This window comes from Columba livia, chromosome 2 (assembly GCF_036013475.1).
Source record: "Columba livia isolate bColLiv1 breed racing homer chromosome 2, bColLiv1.pat.W.v2, whole genome shotgun sequence".
In the NCBI taxonomy this organism is placed as follows: Eukaryota; Metazoa; Chordata; class Aves; order Columbiformes; family Columbidae; genus Columba; species Columba livia.
This window is the reverse complement of record NC_088603.1, coordinates 124,822,772-124,838,667: the sequence shown is the minus strand read 5'-3', so window position 1 is coordinate 124,838,667 and position 15,896 is coordinate 124,822,772. Positions and strand designations below refer to the sequence as shown.

Below are 15,896 nucleotides of genomic sequence, written 5' to 3'. Positions count from 1 at the left end.
TACATGATTCAAGAAAAAAATGCCAGAAATTAATTACCAGCTGAAGACTGTTGTGGGCCACTGTTCAGCTTATGGTGGAGAGGTAGAGATACACATGGCAGACAGAACATCCTTCCTGACAGGCCCACCAAAGAAACCATAAAATGAGAAAGCACAAGACTAGAAACAGCCCCAAAACCCTGATGAGGTTTCTGTTGAATGCTCAGGCACACACAGGCTCTGTGGATAGACGTAACTCTCTGGGCAATAGAGCTGTGCACAGAACTTTACATAGTAATTAAAAAGAAAGAAACAAAGTGTTCTGTTAAAAAAATTGCCAGTTCCCCAGAGAAAATAGCTTTGTGTATCACTTTATGCTAGTGGAGACAGAATAGAAAACAAAATACCACAGAGTTGCATACATGTTCTTTGTCTAGAAGTATATACAAATATACAAATACAAATTTTTACACACATTTTCAGGTTTGTTTGTTTACTTCAAAATTAAGAGCAAAATTAGTCCCCAGAGGCTTCTAAGGCTTCAGTTGGTGCCTCATACTGTACATTCATGCTTGGCTTCTTCCTGGGAGAAGGGAGGAAAAGAGTTTAAAAATGTGCAAATTACAGATACATAGAGAGCCCTGGATGTCAGGGTTCCTAGAGATGGACAATCATAGAGTAGTTATCCTACTTCTCTTCAAATCAGAGATAGCTACTGGTGGTGGGGTCAGGGCAAAAGAAATTAGGAAGGGAGAAGGAGCCATATATGAATTGTAATAATTACATGAGTACATTAGTGCTGGAACATCTGGGTAAGCAGAGTCATAGATCAATTCCTACTGCATACAGCAGTTCAACCAATGCAAGGAATGGACATAATGAATTCTAAACACAGCATTAAAATGATCTCATGTACACTGCTAGGGTTTGACTCCTGCTGCATATTACGGAGTCAGAATTACTGTTTACTGACACAATCTTGACCAGGGACAGCATGATTCTATCAGTCAAAAATACTGACTTTTTTGAGAAAGACACAGCTTTCTCCTAGTTTTCACAGGTTGTTTTGTTTTCATGCCTTAACACCAAATGTTGTAAAAATATTGAAATAAAAACAGAAAAAATTTACAATTTACAAGTGTCCATATAAGTAAATTATTCAAAAATTCAAGATCATCTACCAGGATCTACGAAATAACAATGCTGATAATGACACTGAGCCTGTGGGAAGAACAATCCACATGCCATCAGAAACGGATGGTGGGTTTCTTCCAGAATGATAAGTCACAAGGTTGGTGTTTTCTTCTAAAATCTGGTTCTTCAGCTACAGCAGCAGAAGTCTTGAGTCCATGTTCATTACTTACTTCGACCTAAAAAGCAGAATATATGAATTACTTACTAATTAAAACTTACTGTGTTTATCTTCTAATTCATGAGATGTGAATTCACACCAGTTGACAGATTGGATAAAACACCTCTGGTCACTAACTTCCTCACCTGTAAGACCCGCACATATGGTCAATAATGAACGAATGGGTACACAGTGGTGGCTTTGTATCATGCACACCACAAAGGCAAAAAACTTTTGGGGAAATATACCACATGTAGTGAAACATGTCTGAAGCTCACATAATAATAGATTCTTTTTAGCATGATATGTTTTAACAGTGTAAGATATATATTCACCAGGTTATAAAATTCTGATATGATGTGAGTACAAACACATGCAGTTGAGCTGGACTCACACTACTGATAGTCCTCACCACAATCACACATCTGCTGAATTTATGCATTCTGACATGAATTCCTGTAAACCATGTTCACTTGTGTCACCTTGGAAAATCTATGTCCGTCTTACATAGAGGTGGCTAGAGTCTCAGGAGAAGATGCAAACAGGGTGGGATCACACAGACCCATCACAGAGCAGTGCCCTCTCCACTGGGAGAGTTTTTCAGACACTGCATCAGTCCCACAAATAGACCTTGCAATGTCTCTAGAAATGCTGGGAACACTACTAGCACAAGATCAGACTTACTCGTCCAAGCCGGAATGGGGCACATGTAAACTTTTACTTCTGCCAACCATTAATAATATTAATGATAACGATAATGATAAAAACTTCTAATGTAAGCCAAAATGCAACTTTTTTTTTTTTTTTTTTTTCTTATACTATCATAGAATCATAGAATAATTTAGGTTGGAAAAGACCCGTAAGATCGAGTCCAACCATAAACCTAACACTGCCAATGCCACCACTAAACCATGTCCCTAGTTGCCACAACTACACATCTTTTAAATACATCCAGGGATGATGACTCAACCACTTCCCTGGGCAGCCTCTTCCGATGCTTGATAACCCTTTTGGTGAAGAAATATTTCCTAATATCCAATTCAAAACTTCCCTGGTGCAACTTGAGACTGTTTCCTCTTATCCTAATTTCTCCTAATCCCCATGCTTCTCCCTTTTCCATGCAGCAGTGCATGAAGTAATTTTAATCACTGCTGAGTGACCTGGATGTTGATATTGTGCTTGACACACATGAAAACACAACAATCTTCTTTATAGTCCATGTGCTTTAGTCCCAAAAAGAGCAGGGCAATTTTTTTTCCACTCCCTTTGTTGTCTCTTGCCTTACACACATCGTAAATTAAACTGCATGTTTCAGGGTAAAGATCCTGTTTCTCCTTGTCCAGTAGCCTAATTGGGTTATAGGCAGAATCAAGAGCAAACAGACAAGCTATGATCATTCATATATGCATTAAAAATGTTCCCCAAGGGAATAAGTTCAAATTTAACCTCTTCTCAGGGGTAAAAAGGAAAACTAATCTTAGACTTGCTAATCGTTAATAATTATGGCAGCACATCCTGAATGTGAGTACTTGGCAAAACCAGACTATCTTCTACATAGTTTGGATGACCACAAAACCTTGTATTTTCAATGGGCTATGTTTAGTTAATTTATGAATGAAATAAGGGAAATAAAAAGAGTGAGAAAAAGGGAAATAAAGCCAAGGTTTCTTCTATAAAAAGCATTACACTAATTTTTCCCATGGATAAAGTGGTAAGGATGGCAAACTATCTGTAACCTTTATTAAGGCTTTGAATGTATTTGATAAACATTATTAATGTACAATTCTAAGAGAACAGAAATGGAGTTTTTCACAGTCTGGATACCAGAAGTCACATTTCTTAGGGATACTATGAGTTCTCAGACTACATATAAATGATGCAGATAGCAATTAACTTTTCAAAGGAAGTCAAGGCTGATGTGCTGCAGAAAGATAAGTGTCTCCAAATTTCTGGCACAATCCACTGACTATTCAAATTGTTTCCAGCAATTTGGCTTTTAATTTAGTCTTTGATCACTGACAGTATTTTTCCTCCCTGCTTAGGTAAAGATCCTCTCCGCATCTTTCAGTACGTAAAACCAAAATATCAGTAAAGAAGGAAAAACAACAGTCTTCCAGTTTCATACTTCTAGTAGCTATAAAGAGCCCAGAGAAGGTCCTTCCAGCTGTACAATACCTATACAAGGAAACGGGAAGATGCCATCTATTTTCCAGTTTTACAAGCTCACTAACAACCCCAAAAACCTTTCAGCTACTTCATTAAAATATTCTATCAAAGAACAAATTCTCAGATTCTGTGACTTTTCTACTTTAAAACAAATTTACAGATTATGTAAGAACGCATTTGTAAGTCTTGTGAAAATGTCTTTTTCCCCTCTCTTTTAGTTATAGTAAGTTTATTGAGAAAGTACTAAACATTTGTTCACCTAATACTACCCTCAATGCAGGTTTAGAGATTAAAATCTTTTATGGAGAGATGTAAATATTGTAGCTGTGGCTTTCTTCCTCCTGAATACCAATTTCACTTTTTCAGCCTCCTGCAGCTTATTCAGAATGGTCAAAACCCCATTTTGCTGTCATCTTTTGACAGAAAATACAGCAAAATTGGTATTTGATGAAATATTACTGAAAACGCAGATTCCAATATAAAGAATCTACTTATTGCCATGTCAGACTGTTCACTGTTTCATTTTGTTGTCTTAATGTGGTATTTCTTCCTGTTCTAACATACACCATTATACTGAATTAGGGGTTTTCTTTTCACAGGCATTCATAATCCTTCAATATTTGCTCACTAAATTTGACTGAAAATCTGTCTGCATTTATTTCTACAAACTGAAAGCTGCAGCATGAATAAAAATAAATTTAAAAAACATGCAAAAATTAATAAAGCCACAAGCAAAGCTGGGGTGTCAAGTGGCCACTCAAAACATTTGGTTAGCAATTGCCCCCTTTAAATTAAAACTCCCAGCACAAGAACACATGTATACACAAGGCAAAACCTTCAAACCCGTTTTAATTCTGTTAACTGGTAAGTAAAATACAGTGAGTCATTAAATCAGTTTCAGCCAGTTAGCTGCACAAAGGTTTCATGTCACATTGAAGATGCATGGAAGGCCTGAAGGTAACTTTAAAGACTGAAAGCATCAGGGCAACAACTTATAAGTGTCTAAGAAGAATTTCCAAACAAACACCTTCTGGTTTACCGCTAATACTTTGAAATATCATCTGCTTGAAGTAATTTGAGCTTCTGCCAAAAATATGTACTAGTATTGTCTCCCCATATCTTATTTTATTTTGAATAAAATGAGTAGATATGTATCCAAATTTATTTGTAGGGTAGCAGAGTAGGAAGAGTCCATAAAAACGTAATTTTCAGGGTGGAAGCAAATAAGTGATGACAGAGATAATGAACTTCCAGTGAAACTCGACAGAAAGATAGATTTTAAGCTGACTAGCAGATTTTCCGCAAACATTTTTCTTTCAGTAGCTAGAGAAATGTCAAAGCTGCTGTTCCATAAATGGGTTAATCTCATTAAGGTTTATGAAGCAGCAGCAGCCATAAACCAGTCAGCAGGGAAGCAGTTCCATGCTTCACCGCGAGCCTCTCCTTATGTTAAGCCAAGGCATGACATGGCAGACATGGTGATATCTACTAACCCTTGCTTTACTGGATATGTCATCAATGACAAAGTGGCCTCACTCACGTTTCATGTGAATTAATTTTTAGTTACGTTCTAATTAAAATATAATGAAATTATTAGCAATCTGATGCCAGAATTATATCAGGAGGTTAGCTTTGAGTCCAGTTAGAAGGATTAATGTGGTCCATAGGACCAGAACCTTACCTACAGGCTTTACAGGCTTTAACTCAACATGTTCCTTGGGGGGTTGTCGGTAGGAGTATGTGTCAATTCCGCCTATGAAATCAACTGAAAATACAACAGTTCCAGAAATGAACAAATGGAAATGAAAATATGTCAACTGAAAAAGAAATATGGACAAATTATGTTAAAAAAAATAGTAAGTGCATGCACAAGTTTGCATACTAGAAATAAACAAGTAGGTAAAAGTGCTGTGGCAGCTGCTCACAGAAGTCTCTTCCTTGGGTTCCATTGAGCCCTGTGTGTGCAAAAGGAGCATTCAGAGTACACGAACAGAAACTACCATGGGGTGATGCAGCTGCTTCTCTTTAGGGCAATCTCAGCATACATTTCATCATTCAATTTCACTCCTTTTGAAGTCTTTAGAAATTTAGGCAGTTGAAACAGTTTAGCTTGTGAACCTGATTTTACCTAAACTTGTACAAATCAATGGATTTGCAGGAATGTAACACAACAACAAGGAAAACTAAAGGTGCGCCCACTGAGTTGAAAATAAGGAGGTGAAAACTGAATGTGAAAAGCAACAGCATCTTCTCCAGATGAACTTGTGGGGACAGGAAGCCTTTCAGAATTCTTTCACTATCTCTCAAGATTTCTACATCAGAAATAATATGGGGATGTCTGTTCTTTAGAAGTTTTTAGTTTCTTCTATGGTCATAATAATTTTAAAATAAGATACTTTAGTCTGAGTCTTGTATCTTGTTATTTTCAGTAAGGTTTTCAGCAGCTTCGAGCAGATATACGTCCAAGCTATCCTAGAAATCTAAAAGCAAGCTCATGGAAAAAGTTATTTTTCTGTTGATTTAGATGGGTTTTTTGCAGACCTGTGCAAAAAGAGCTGACAGATTCACAGCACATTAGAATTCTTTGGTCACATGGAAAGCAACTGCCTTTATTTCTTTATATATAGACATATATTAAAAATCATAAACAGAATTTAGATCCTCATTGTATTAACCACTGTGTGAGCACCTAATAAGAAACAGCCTCTTCATAAGCAACACATGCCCTAAATAAACGAAGAAAGAAGATTGCTCATCCAGGATGAGGTGATGGGGAAATGAGACTTAGAGGTTGAAGGACTGATGAACTACCTGCTGAAATCTATGGAAATGCTCCTGTTGATTTTAGTTGCATCTCCTTTTGAGTTCAGGAAAGGAGTAGCTTGGCTGAAAACTGAACATGATGTACCTCAATCACACAGCATCACCTTAGCCGCAACACTTTTTTCTTAAAACTGCCAGAGCAGGACATAATGCTGAAGAGCTGGTCCGGCCCAACTGCCAGCCCTGGCCTATCTGCACCTCCTCTTCATACTGTATTTCTTTCATGTTGCAGCTCTCCTTCAGATTGCAGCCACTAAATAACATACATCAAAACTGTCTTAAGCACTAGTGGGACTGAACCCTTACAAAGAGGCGTATTTGCAGATATATTTTTGTAAAAGCTGATTCTTCAAATATCTAGACATCTAATGTAAAACACAGTCACTGTTTGTTTTTTTTTTTAATTTTTTTTTGAATAAATTGTGTCCATAGTGATATGATTCTGTTTTGTGGTTATATACTTTAGTTTTCCCTGCTCTCTGAAGGACTTTTTTTTTTTTTTTAAACTGTGGACCTGTGATAGTAGGAGTTAGAAAATATGTTTTTGAGATAATTCACCACTTCGGAACTGCACATCATTCCTCTCAGAGATCACAAGCATCATCTGGAACTGTGAGCAGGGAGAGAATTTAAAGTAACTACTCCCTGTCCTTCTACCAACAAATCTTTTGGAGAAAGAAATGAAATCAATATGTGTTAACAGTTGACAAGAAAGACATGCTTTTGTCTGACAAAGCAAACATATTTAATAGCACCATCCAACAAGTTTTGAGATGAGCTGCTCAAACCTCTTTAGCTGAGGCTTTCTCTTTTGCAATCCTAGATGTGTTATATCTTATTAAAGTTGAAGTCTGACTTAAAATTCATGCGAAGTTAATTCTTACGGCAAGAAGCTGCTCTATCACACAAGGCAATGGAATGTGCCATTTTTCATTAGGCACTCTATTTTATGGCTGATAGCTCTTTAATATGAAGATTCATCTTCAGTTATTTGAATTATAAGGTACTTTAAGTTTTAAAAATTCAGTCTCATTTTACATGATATTTTCACCACTTGTACCGAGTAGACTTTCAGGACTAAGATCACAAATGGCCATTAAATACAGGAATTTGAATTTTTATTTCCATTTGATACACATACATTACTATGCACATCTCAGTTCAAACAGACATATAAGATATCTGACTTTGATCAAATACTTTAAAACTTTACATTGACTGAACTTTTCAGATGCATACATCCCTCTGTTTAATTGGCCAAAAGTAAACAGCAGCAACATTTGTACAGGTTTCCCCGGGGGAAAACATTAGTTTAAGATGATACCAAATAACGGATTTTGTTTATTTCTGGCCTGGTTAATGGGTTATGGATAATTTCTACCATAGATTCATAGGACTACAATAATTAACTTCAGAAAGTTGCATATGCCTAGAAGAAAGTTCAGCAAAAAATATAATTTTCTATACTGTTCTATAATTCTATGCATTAAATGATAATAATAAAAATAATAAAAAAACCCCAAACAAAACTCACAACTTGTTAGCGGGAGGGATATTCAGTCACTAAACAAGGAACACCCCACGGAGTCTAGTCATTAACTATAGTCACGCAGAGAGAAACTTAAAATCCTGGGGAGAGGATTTTTTAGCACCCCACAGATAATAGCAGGTTACAGCAGAAGCTAGTTATTTTATCTGCAGCTGGCTGCAAAACATGATCCATATTCCCAGGGAATTGCTCTCTCCTTGTGTCACCTCCGTTTTATGGTCATGCTGGATGCTTAATGGCCAGTGTGAAATGTTCCTTTAGAGTTCACTACCTGCTGGGCTTGGAAGTGCAAATCTATGCTGGCTGTCCACCACGGGTAGTCCATTAAAATGATGTTCATTCACTCACCAGCCATATCAGAGGAGCAGTTGTCATAAACTGCCTGAGTGAGAAAAGTGCAATCCGCTGCTGGCTGCAAAAAGTATATCCACTGTCAACAGTAATTTTGAGGGTAATTCTTTTCTAGACAGATGAGAGTTAGGTTAGCCTCACTATTATTAATCCAGCACATCCGCCCATATGCCAGTTAAAATTTGTTTTCCTTTGAAGTGAGAGCAGAAGAATCAGAGCTCTGAAAAAAAATCCTTTCTCGTTTCCCACCCTCTCATCTGGAATTCAGCTTTGCTGGCAATATCCCACTGACCTGCTGGCAGGCCCTGTGCAAACAGCTGCCAGAGCTTGTCAGCCCATTGGTATATTACTAATTTCTCCTTTCAAAGTTGGCAAATTCAAAGCATGTCTGGAAGTGCAGGGTGTGAGCAGAGGAGCAATATGCAGAGAGTACAATTCTTAATAAATCCTGCAGCCTTTTGGCCTGTAATACCTTAGATCCTATTGATGCTTGCCTCCCTTTTTTATAAATGACAGTAAGCCCCAAAACTGACGGCTTGAATGGCTGGCCCTTCCAGCTCTCCCCTTTCCAAGAAAGGGGCAGGCTAGCAGCTGCTTGAGCATGTGTTTTTTATGTACAGAAGATTTTCTTAACCTATGGAGTTCCAAATGCTATTTTGCATTTATTATTTTCCTTGTGCTGAGATTTCTTTTTGAACGGCAATATATTAATGCAATTACATTCATTAAGAAAAGGTATGTAATCGGGGAGGGTGTAACCAGGTCATGCAAGCAACAAGTAGGAAGAAAAGGAGCCAAAGTCAACAAGCAAGAGGAAGCAAAAATTGGGGACTGATGATTAGTCAGTGCCAGATGCATGAAGTCCAAACTGGGGACTTTCCAACGTTTGCACTTGTAGCTTAGATAAACTTTCCAAATAAGCACGGTGGTGTGAGGGTTTTTGGTGTGTGGTTTTGTCGTTGTTGGTTTTTTGTTTGTTTGTTTTTCTTTCCCTGGGGTCTCTATTTTTTCAGTTGCTTTCCATTCTCAAGAAACACACTGTCCTTCAGCCAGATTGACCCAGCTATCTGTCTGGAGCCAGTACGAGCCATTTTCCCCTCTTCACACTAAGCTTGAGCACTGGAGCCTCAAGTCAGAAGAATCATACATTCCTTTGCAGGAATAGCTTTTCATTTATGTAGAGGCCTAAAGGAAGGAAAATGTCTGCAAGACTATTAAGAAAGTGAGAAGAAGAGACATCAGTAATCCTGTGGCACTGTGATTACTGCTGTGTCTCTATAAAGTACTAGGAGATGGCAGTGAAGATATAAGCGGGATGAAGTGATAGAAAATTACTAGGGGACAATCTTTTACATAAATTTTATTACTGGAAGCTAGAAGGGGAATACTTCAGGGCTCCACAGTAATTATTAAAATTTTGCACCAGATTTTCTCCTTAATCTTCACCTATTGAGATTGTCATTTTAAAACACATGCGTACCACACTTCTTTGCAGGACTGTGCTGAAAGAAGTTTCCTCATACAGGTTGCCTTAAAAAGGGCACTGGTACAGAAATTTTACCTGGATCTTTGTTTTTGAACTCTCTCCTTATTTTACGAGTTTTGCGACATCCAAGATTTTAATATTGGATTTACAAAGATTTTTTATTTGCCAAGGATATGACTGCTCAGTAAAATGAAAAACTATGAGGAAGATCAAAGTTGTTAAATGTGAATGTGGCCCAAACCCTCTTATCCCAGATCCCCAAGTCATTCCAAATATGAAAATATCTTTCCAAAATATTCTCTGTGCCATGCCTTTGAAAGCTATTTACAGCCATACCATCCCATTACTGAAGTTAAATGACAGGCTGCTCGATTATATTTTTTTTCTTAAAGTAAGTATTATATTTCTCAATCACTTTCAGGTCATTAAGGACTCTTGGCTACTACATAGTAAAAGTCTCTAGAAAAGTACAGTCATCACACATAAGGTGCTATTGGGAAAATACTTTATTATTACTAATTTAGTCTCAGAAAAGAATATACTTTAACCTGCAAATTGTAGGATTTCTTTCCTTTAGGTTCCAGCAAACATTGATTTTTCATAACAATGTGCTATCTGCAAACTCACATGCAAAATTTGAGTTGATGAGGAATAGTTTTCCAATTTGCTTTAAAATGTTTTCTTTTACTCTCTCTAAATACTTATTTGAGCCTAATGTTTTTGGCAAAACAAATCAGCCTGGACATCAAACATACCATACATATCAGCATAGTTGGCTATGACTTAATGTTACTCATCGCAATACTGTTCAAACAAAATATTTCTGATGATGCATTTTCTTCCTATATAGGTCACTGTCTTTCTGTTCCTCATTTTAATGAACATACTAACATTTTAATGACAATACTAACAGTCTTTATGACTAAAATACTGTCTAATGACTAATAATTGACTTGTTATTTATGTATGGAAAAAAAAAGAAACATCTGGAAGTTGTATTTAAAAACACTTAAAATAAAGACTTTTTTTTTTTTTCCTGATGTTTATATTGAAAGGTGCTGTTGCTAGTTCTAGAATAAGATTTCAAGTACAATGTCTGCACATGACTGAAGTAAATTCCAATTACAACTTCCTACATGTTGTTTATACAATAAGAAAAATAGAAATATAAAAAAACTTATCTCATTTGTGTTCACTATTTACTGATTTCCCCCTCTCTGGCTACCTTTCTGATCTAATGCCCTTGGGTACAGAATGCTCTGGGATTCCCTCTTTTTCTTACCATTAAAGTTACTACACTGCCTATGCACAAATAAAGCTGGCAAAGGAAAAATAATCCATGCATAAAAGGTATTAAATGCCCAGAAACTACATCTATCAATTATATTCACAAAATACCAAGAGTGAAACAATGCCACTGAGTTTTCACAACACATACCCAGTCAATCCACTAAAATGTCTGCTCAAGTAGTCAAGAATAATGACTGTTGTACAGAAGGCTGTTACAGCATCCATCCCACCTCTAAACACATGATATTCATGATAAATATTTCCAAGATGGACAGAACTCTGAATCTGCTTTTTGAAGTTATGCTTTGATCTTTTTTGGTATTCTGATTTAGGGATATACGTTATGTACTAATGGGCCTTTATATTTCTGCTGAGTTTGATGCCATAAACTGCAGAATCCTTTAAAAAATGTTTAGTGCAGATGTTAGGAACTATTGTAATTGATCTATTCCAATTATAGTTCATTGCCAAGTCAGAAGTTAGGTGTCTTGTTCCTTCAAGGTTTTTGTTTTGGTTTCATTTGGTTGCTTTGTTTTTTTAATCAGTTGAGTCCCACAGGGCTCTATTTCTGACCTGTTGTTCTTTGTATATACAACAATTTCTTTTTGCTTCAGTTATTTGTCAGTATGATCCAATTATTTATTTTTGATACAACACTTCAGTATTTATATCTGCCTGGTTATTATATATCTAAGAATATCACAACTGCTGTTTCTAACCTTAACTACAAATCACAGATGCTTTCATATTTGAAATTCATGCTCTAATGCAGACCCTGTTAAATTCTATTGAATAATTTAAGATTAACTTCCTAGAGAAAAGTGTTTACAAGACCAACTATGTAACATTGGAGGAAAGGATTTCTATGAATAGAAGAAAGTTCATATCATCCATTCACAAAAAAATATTAATTCTATTTTTAAAAGCAGGTTACAGGACTGGAGGCATTCTTTTTATCGTTGAGAGACGCTGGATTTTTGTTCCTACTTTCCTAGGGATGGAAGACTGTTCCTGAACATTGCTGCTGTCATCCTCTGTGATATATTTGCTTGTTTGCATCTTTACTTGCCTCATGAAGTGTAAACAGGAGTGAGGCAAGGATGTTCAGGAGAGCATGTCTGTGTTCATGGCACAGCACAGGACCCAAGCCAGAGAGAAAGGAGTTGCCAACCTGCTCCTCAAGCAGAGGCTGCAGTGGGGAGCAGCAAACCAGGTCATCTTAGAGATGATGGATGGAGAGAAAGTCCTGCTAAGGACTTGTGAGGCCAAGCAGAGTCTGGTGCAATTCAGGAAGTCAGAGACTTGGCTGAGACTCAAATGAGAAGACGGTTTTCCAGCCACATGGACACAGACAATGAGGAAATGTTATAAATCTCTCATTTGTATTCTGCATGATTCTGTAACTTTTGAGTTTTCCATTTAAGAAGTGTGCTAGTTTATAATCCAATTCATTCTACCTTTTTTTGAGTTTCATGTTGCGGTTTTATTTGGGAGTTTCTATAAAGGTAAATGTGCGCATCCACTTCAAAGATCTGGCTGACTAAAGCTCTGTCACATTCAGTCCATGTTTCCTTTGTAGCCCTCTTATCAAACCTTTCCTTTAAAATCTGCTTAACATCTCTGCCTGTGAACATCTTTTGCTGTCAATCAGGAGAGTTTCCTTCTTCCCTGACCCTTCCTTCCTCTGTGAGCAGTTGACTTTCCTAGGATGCAAACACAGAACCACCATCTTTACCTTGACATCCTGAACTTGATACACATGCTAAAATATGTACTAAATAGCCCGAGAGGTCATGTATCAGCTTTTCCAGAATACTGACCTGGTGATATTTTCTACTTTATTGTCTCAAACACAGTAACACTGTGTAATATTGTTTTCTATTTCAGATGAGGCAATTTCCATTTCCTTATGCTCCTTCTCATTTATCATCCTGACTTTGCCTCCATGACCATCAGTGACATTCTATGTAAAAATCCTGCTTCGCCACATGACATCTGCTCCTCAGTGTGGGGCATTGTGTGTGCTCCCTCCTCCGCAGCTCCTGCTCACAGCTGCACCTCACCTAGTGGTAGTCTGCCTCACATCTTCCAGGGTTTTAGCCTCTTTAAACTACAAGCTACCTTTTTTTTTTCTCTTCTAAGCAGATAATGATGCCTCCAGTGCTGCTGGAGCCTTCCTCTCCTCATGCCAGCAGAAAATCCCACCTTCTCCCTCCCAGCAGGTAAGCCTGTGGTCCTCCTGTGCCTTCTCTGAATTCAAGTCTGCAGATCAGAAACAGAAGTGAATAAACTCCTTCTGTGATCTCCAGATTCTCAAGCTTCTCTTTTCAATCTTTCGTCTCTGTGGATGAGCACAAACCAGAGAGCTCTAATCTTCTGTTGGTTCTTGCTTTTAGTTTTTCAAGACGGGGAAGACAGCAAAATAACCCTTCTGCTGATCAGTGTCATGCCAACCTCTCTAGCTCCAGTAAATGCACTGTCAAGTCCTTCTATGGTACCCTCAGCCTGCCCCAGAATATCTGATCATCCACTGTTTCAGAGCCATTGTATATATGTCTACTATATCTACTACTTAATCACATCACAAGTACTCATTTGACTCTGTGTTTCTCTGCAAATGGGGAAGCCTATTGCACCTCATATTGTTACTGCATTTCTCTTGCTCTGCCTTCTCCTTCAAGTCATCTTGCTCATCTCTTAGTATCTCTTTTGACATTACCATCTCTGTCACCAACTCAAATTAGCTCCTCAAAACCCCAAACTATAATATGACTACATTCTCGGCTTTGAAAAAAAAGCTAAGAATATAGAGCATTATAAAATTGGAACTTAAAATGGCCAGTGGTCTTCTCACATATGACAGAGTGAAAAAAGAAATATCACGCCTGTCAGCAAACGTGATGGCTATGAAAATGGTTTTCTCATTGTTAGAGAGTGGGTATCATTTCATATCGGGAGAAAGACGAATGTGCAAAAGAGTAAGAGAGTCTGTAACAGGATTAATACTCACTTTGAAGCCACCAGTGAATCAATCTGCTAATGATAAAGAACGATAATGCAATACTGACCTCATCCATAAAAAATCCTCTCCCTGAAGAAAGATGAAGTAAAAAATACCCTTTCAAGAAAACCTTGTAACTCTTGAATTTCAGTCCTCAGAAATAACATATTCTCATGATTAAGGAGGAAAAGAAAATCAGTAGAAATCAATGCCAAGGAAAAAGAGTCATCATTAAATGGTGAAAGTCACATAGCATTACTCGGGTTTGCTGCATCTAACCTATAATATTGAGAAAAACACAGATGTACTGAGATTAAATATCTGCTAACAAAACCAACCACAGATTACTGATTCAAGACAAAAGAACATCAAATGAAGTTTAAAGTAGGTCCAGATATGACCCAGCTCACAGAGTGCTAGTAAAAGAAAGACTTGTTATGACATAGAGCTAACAAAATACATCAACAGCACAGAACAAATACAATAAATATAATGTAGCCTTTTTGAAAAATAGACTTTCTAGGAACAGGCAATATATTCTATTTGAACAACTGGCCCAGCTGGAAAACTGTGTCAGCTATATCACCTGACTTAATAAGATAATACCTCTTGCTATAATTCTTGCTTCTCTAATATCCTGAAATCATTACGGCTATTGAAATAGTACATCTACAAAATCTGAAAAGTACAACATATAGACAAGTCCAGGTTTACATTTGGAGGAATTTAGAAAGGTAACATGAAGGGTGAAAGTGTGATGACATTAGAGATACAGTAAAGAGAATTGAAGAATAGGTAGAAGATCAACAGGTTAAAGAAAAGGGTTTATAAAAAAAAACCCCTTAAATCAGTTTTAATATTATAATATATTTTCTCTTATTCTTTGACTGTGATTCTCCCAAAAAAATCCTGTGATGCTTTATTTGCAAGGGTCTTCCTCTTGATTTGATTTTATAAATAATCAACATTGTTATCCCTTCCGTTTTCCAAACAAAATTGGTAACTTTTCTTGGTGGAACATGCTGGTTGTGTTTAGATTTTTGATATTTAGAGTTTAGATTTTCAAAAACGGGTAAAACTGTGGGTAGTTGCAGATGACACCAAGTTGGGTGGGAGTATTGATCTGCTGGAGGGTAGGAAGGTCATACAGTGGGATCTGGACCAGCTGGATCATTGGGCTGAGGCCAGTTTTATGAGGTTCAACAAGGCCAAGTGCTGGGCGCTGCTCTTGAGTCACAACAATCCCAGGCAGCGCTACAGGCTGGGGAAAGAGAGGCTGGAAAGCTGCCTGGTAGAGAGGGATCTGGGGGTGTTGATTGACAACCAGCTGAATATGAGCCAGCAGTGTGCCCAGGTGGCCAAAAAGGCCAACAGCATCATGGCTTGTATCAGGAATAGTGATTGTGTCACTGTACTCAGCGCTGCTCAGTTTTGGGCCCCCCATCATAAGAAGGACATTGAAATACTACAGAGAGTTCAGAGAAGGGCAATGGAGCTGGTGAGGGGTCTGGAGCACAAGTCTGATGAGGAGCAGCTGAGGGAATTGGGGATGTTCAGCCTGGAGAAAAGAAGGCTGAGGGGAGAACTTATCACTGTCTACAACTATCTAAAAGGAGGTTGTAGTATGGAGGGTGTTGGTCTCTTCTCCCAAGTAGCAAGTGATAGGACAAGAGGAAATGGCCTCAAGTTGCACCAGGAGAGGTTTAGATTGAATATTAGGAAAAGTTCTTCATGGAAATGGTTGTCAGGCATTGGAACAGGCTGTCCAGGAAAGTGTTGGAGTCACCATCCCTGGAGATGTTTAAAAGGCGTTTAGACAAGGTTCTTAGACACATGGTTTAGTGTTAGAGTTAGGTTAGATTATGGTTGGACTTGATGATCCTGAGGGTTTCTTCCAACC

At 37.6% G+C, this 15,896-nt stretch overlaps 1 protein-coding gene across 5 annotated transcripts in view; it reads right to left on the bottom strand.

Moving 5' to 3' along the window:
* Positions 1-334: 334 nt before the first annotated feature.
* Positions 335-15,896, bottom strand: part of NKAIN3 (sodium/potassium transporting ATPase interacting 3) — a 351,381-nt gene continuing 335,819 nt past the window's right edge. For 4 of the 5 annotated variants that reach the window (XM_065053654.1, XM_065053657.1, XM_065053656.1 and 1 more), the window contains 2 exons: positions 5,178-5,261; positions 335-1,349 (listed from right to left, as the gene is read on the bottom strand). In XM_065053654.1, coding sequence (XP_064909726.1) covers positions 1,336-1,349; positions 5,178-5,261 — 98 coding nt within the window. In that variant the 3' untranslated portion in view covers positions 335-1,335. The remainder of the gene's footprint in view (positions 1,350-5,177; positions 5,262-15,896) is intronic. The other variant, XM_065053658.1, reaches the window with a different exon arrangement.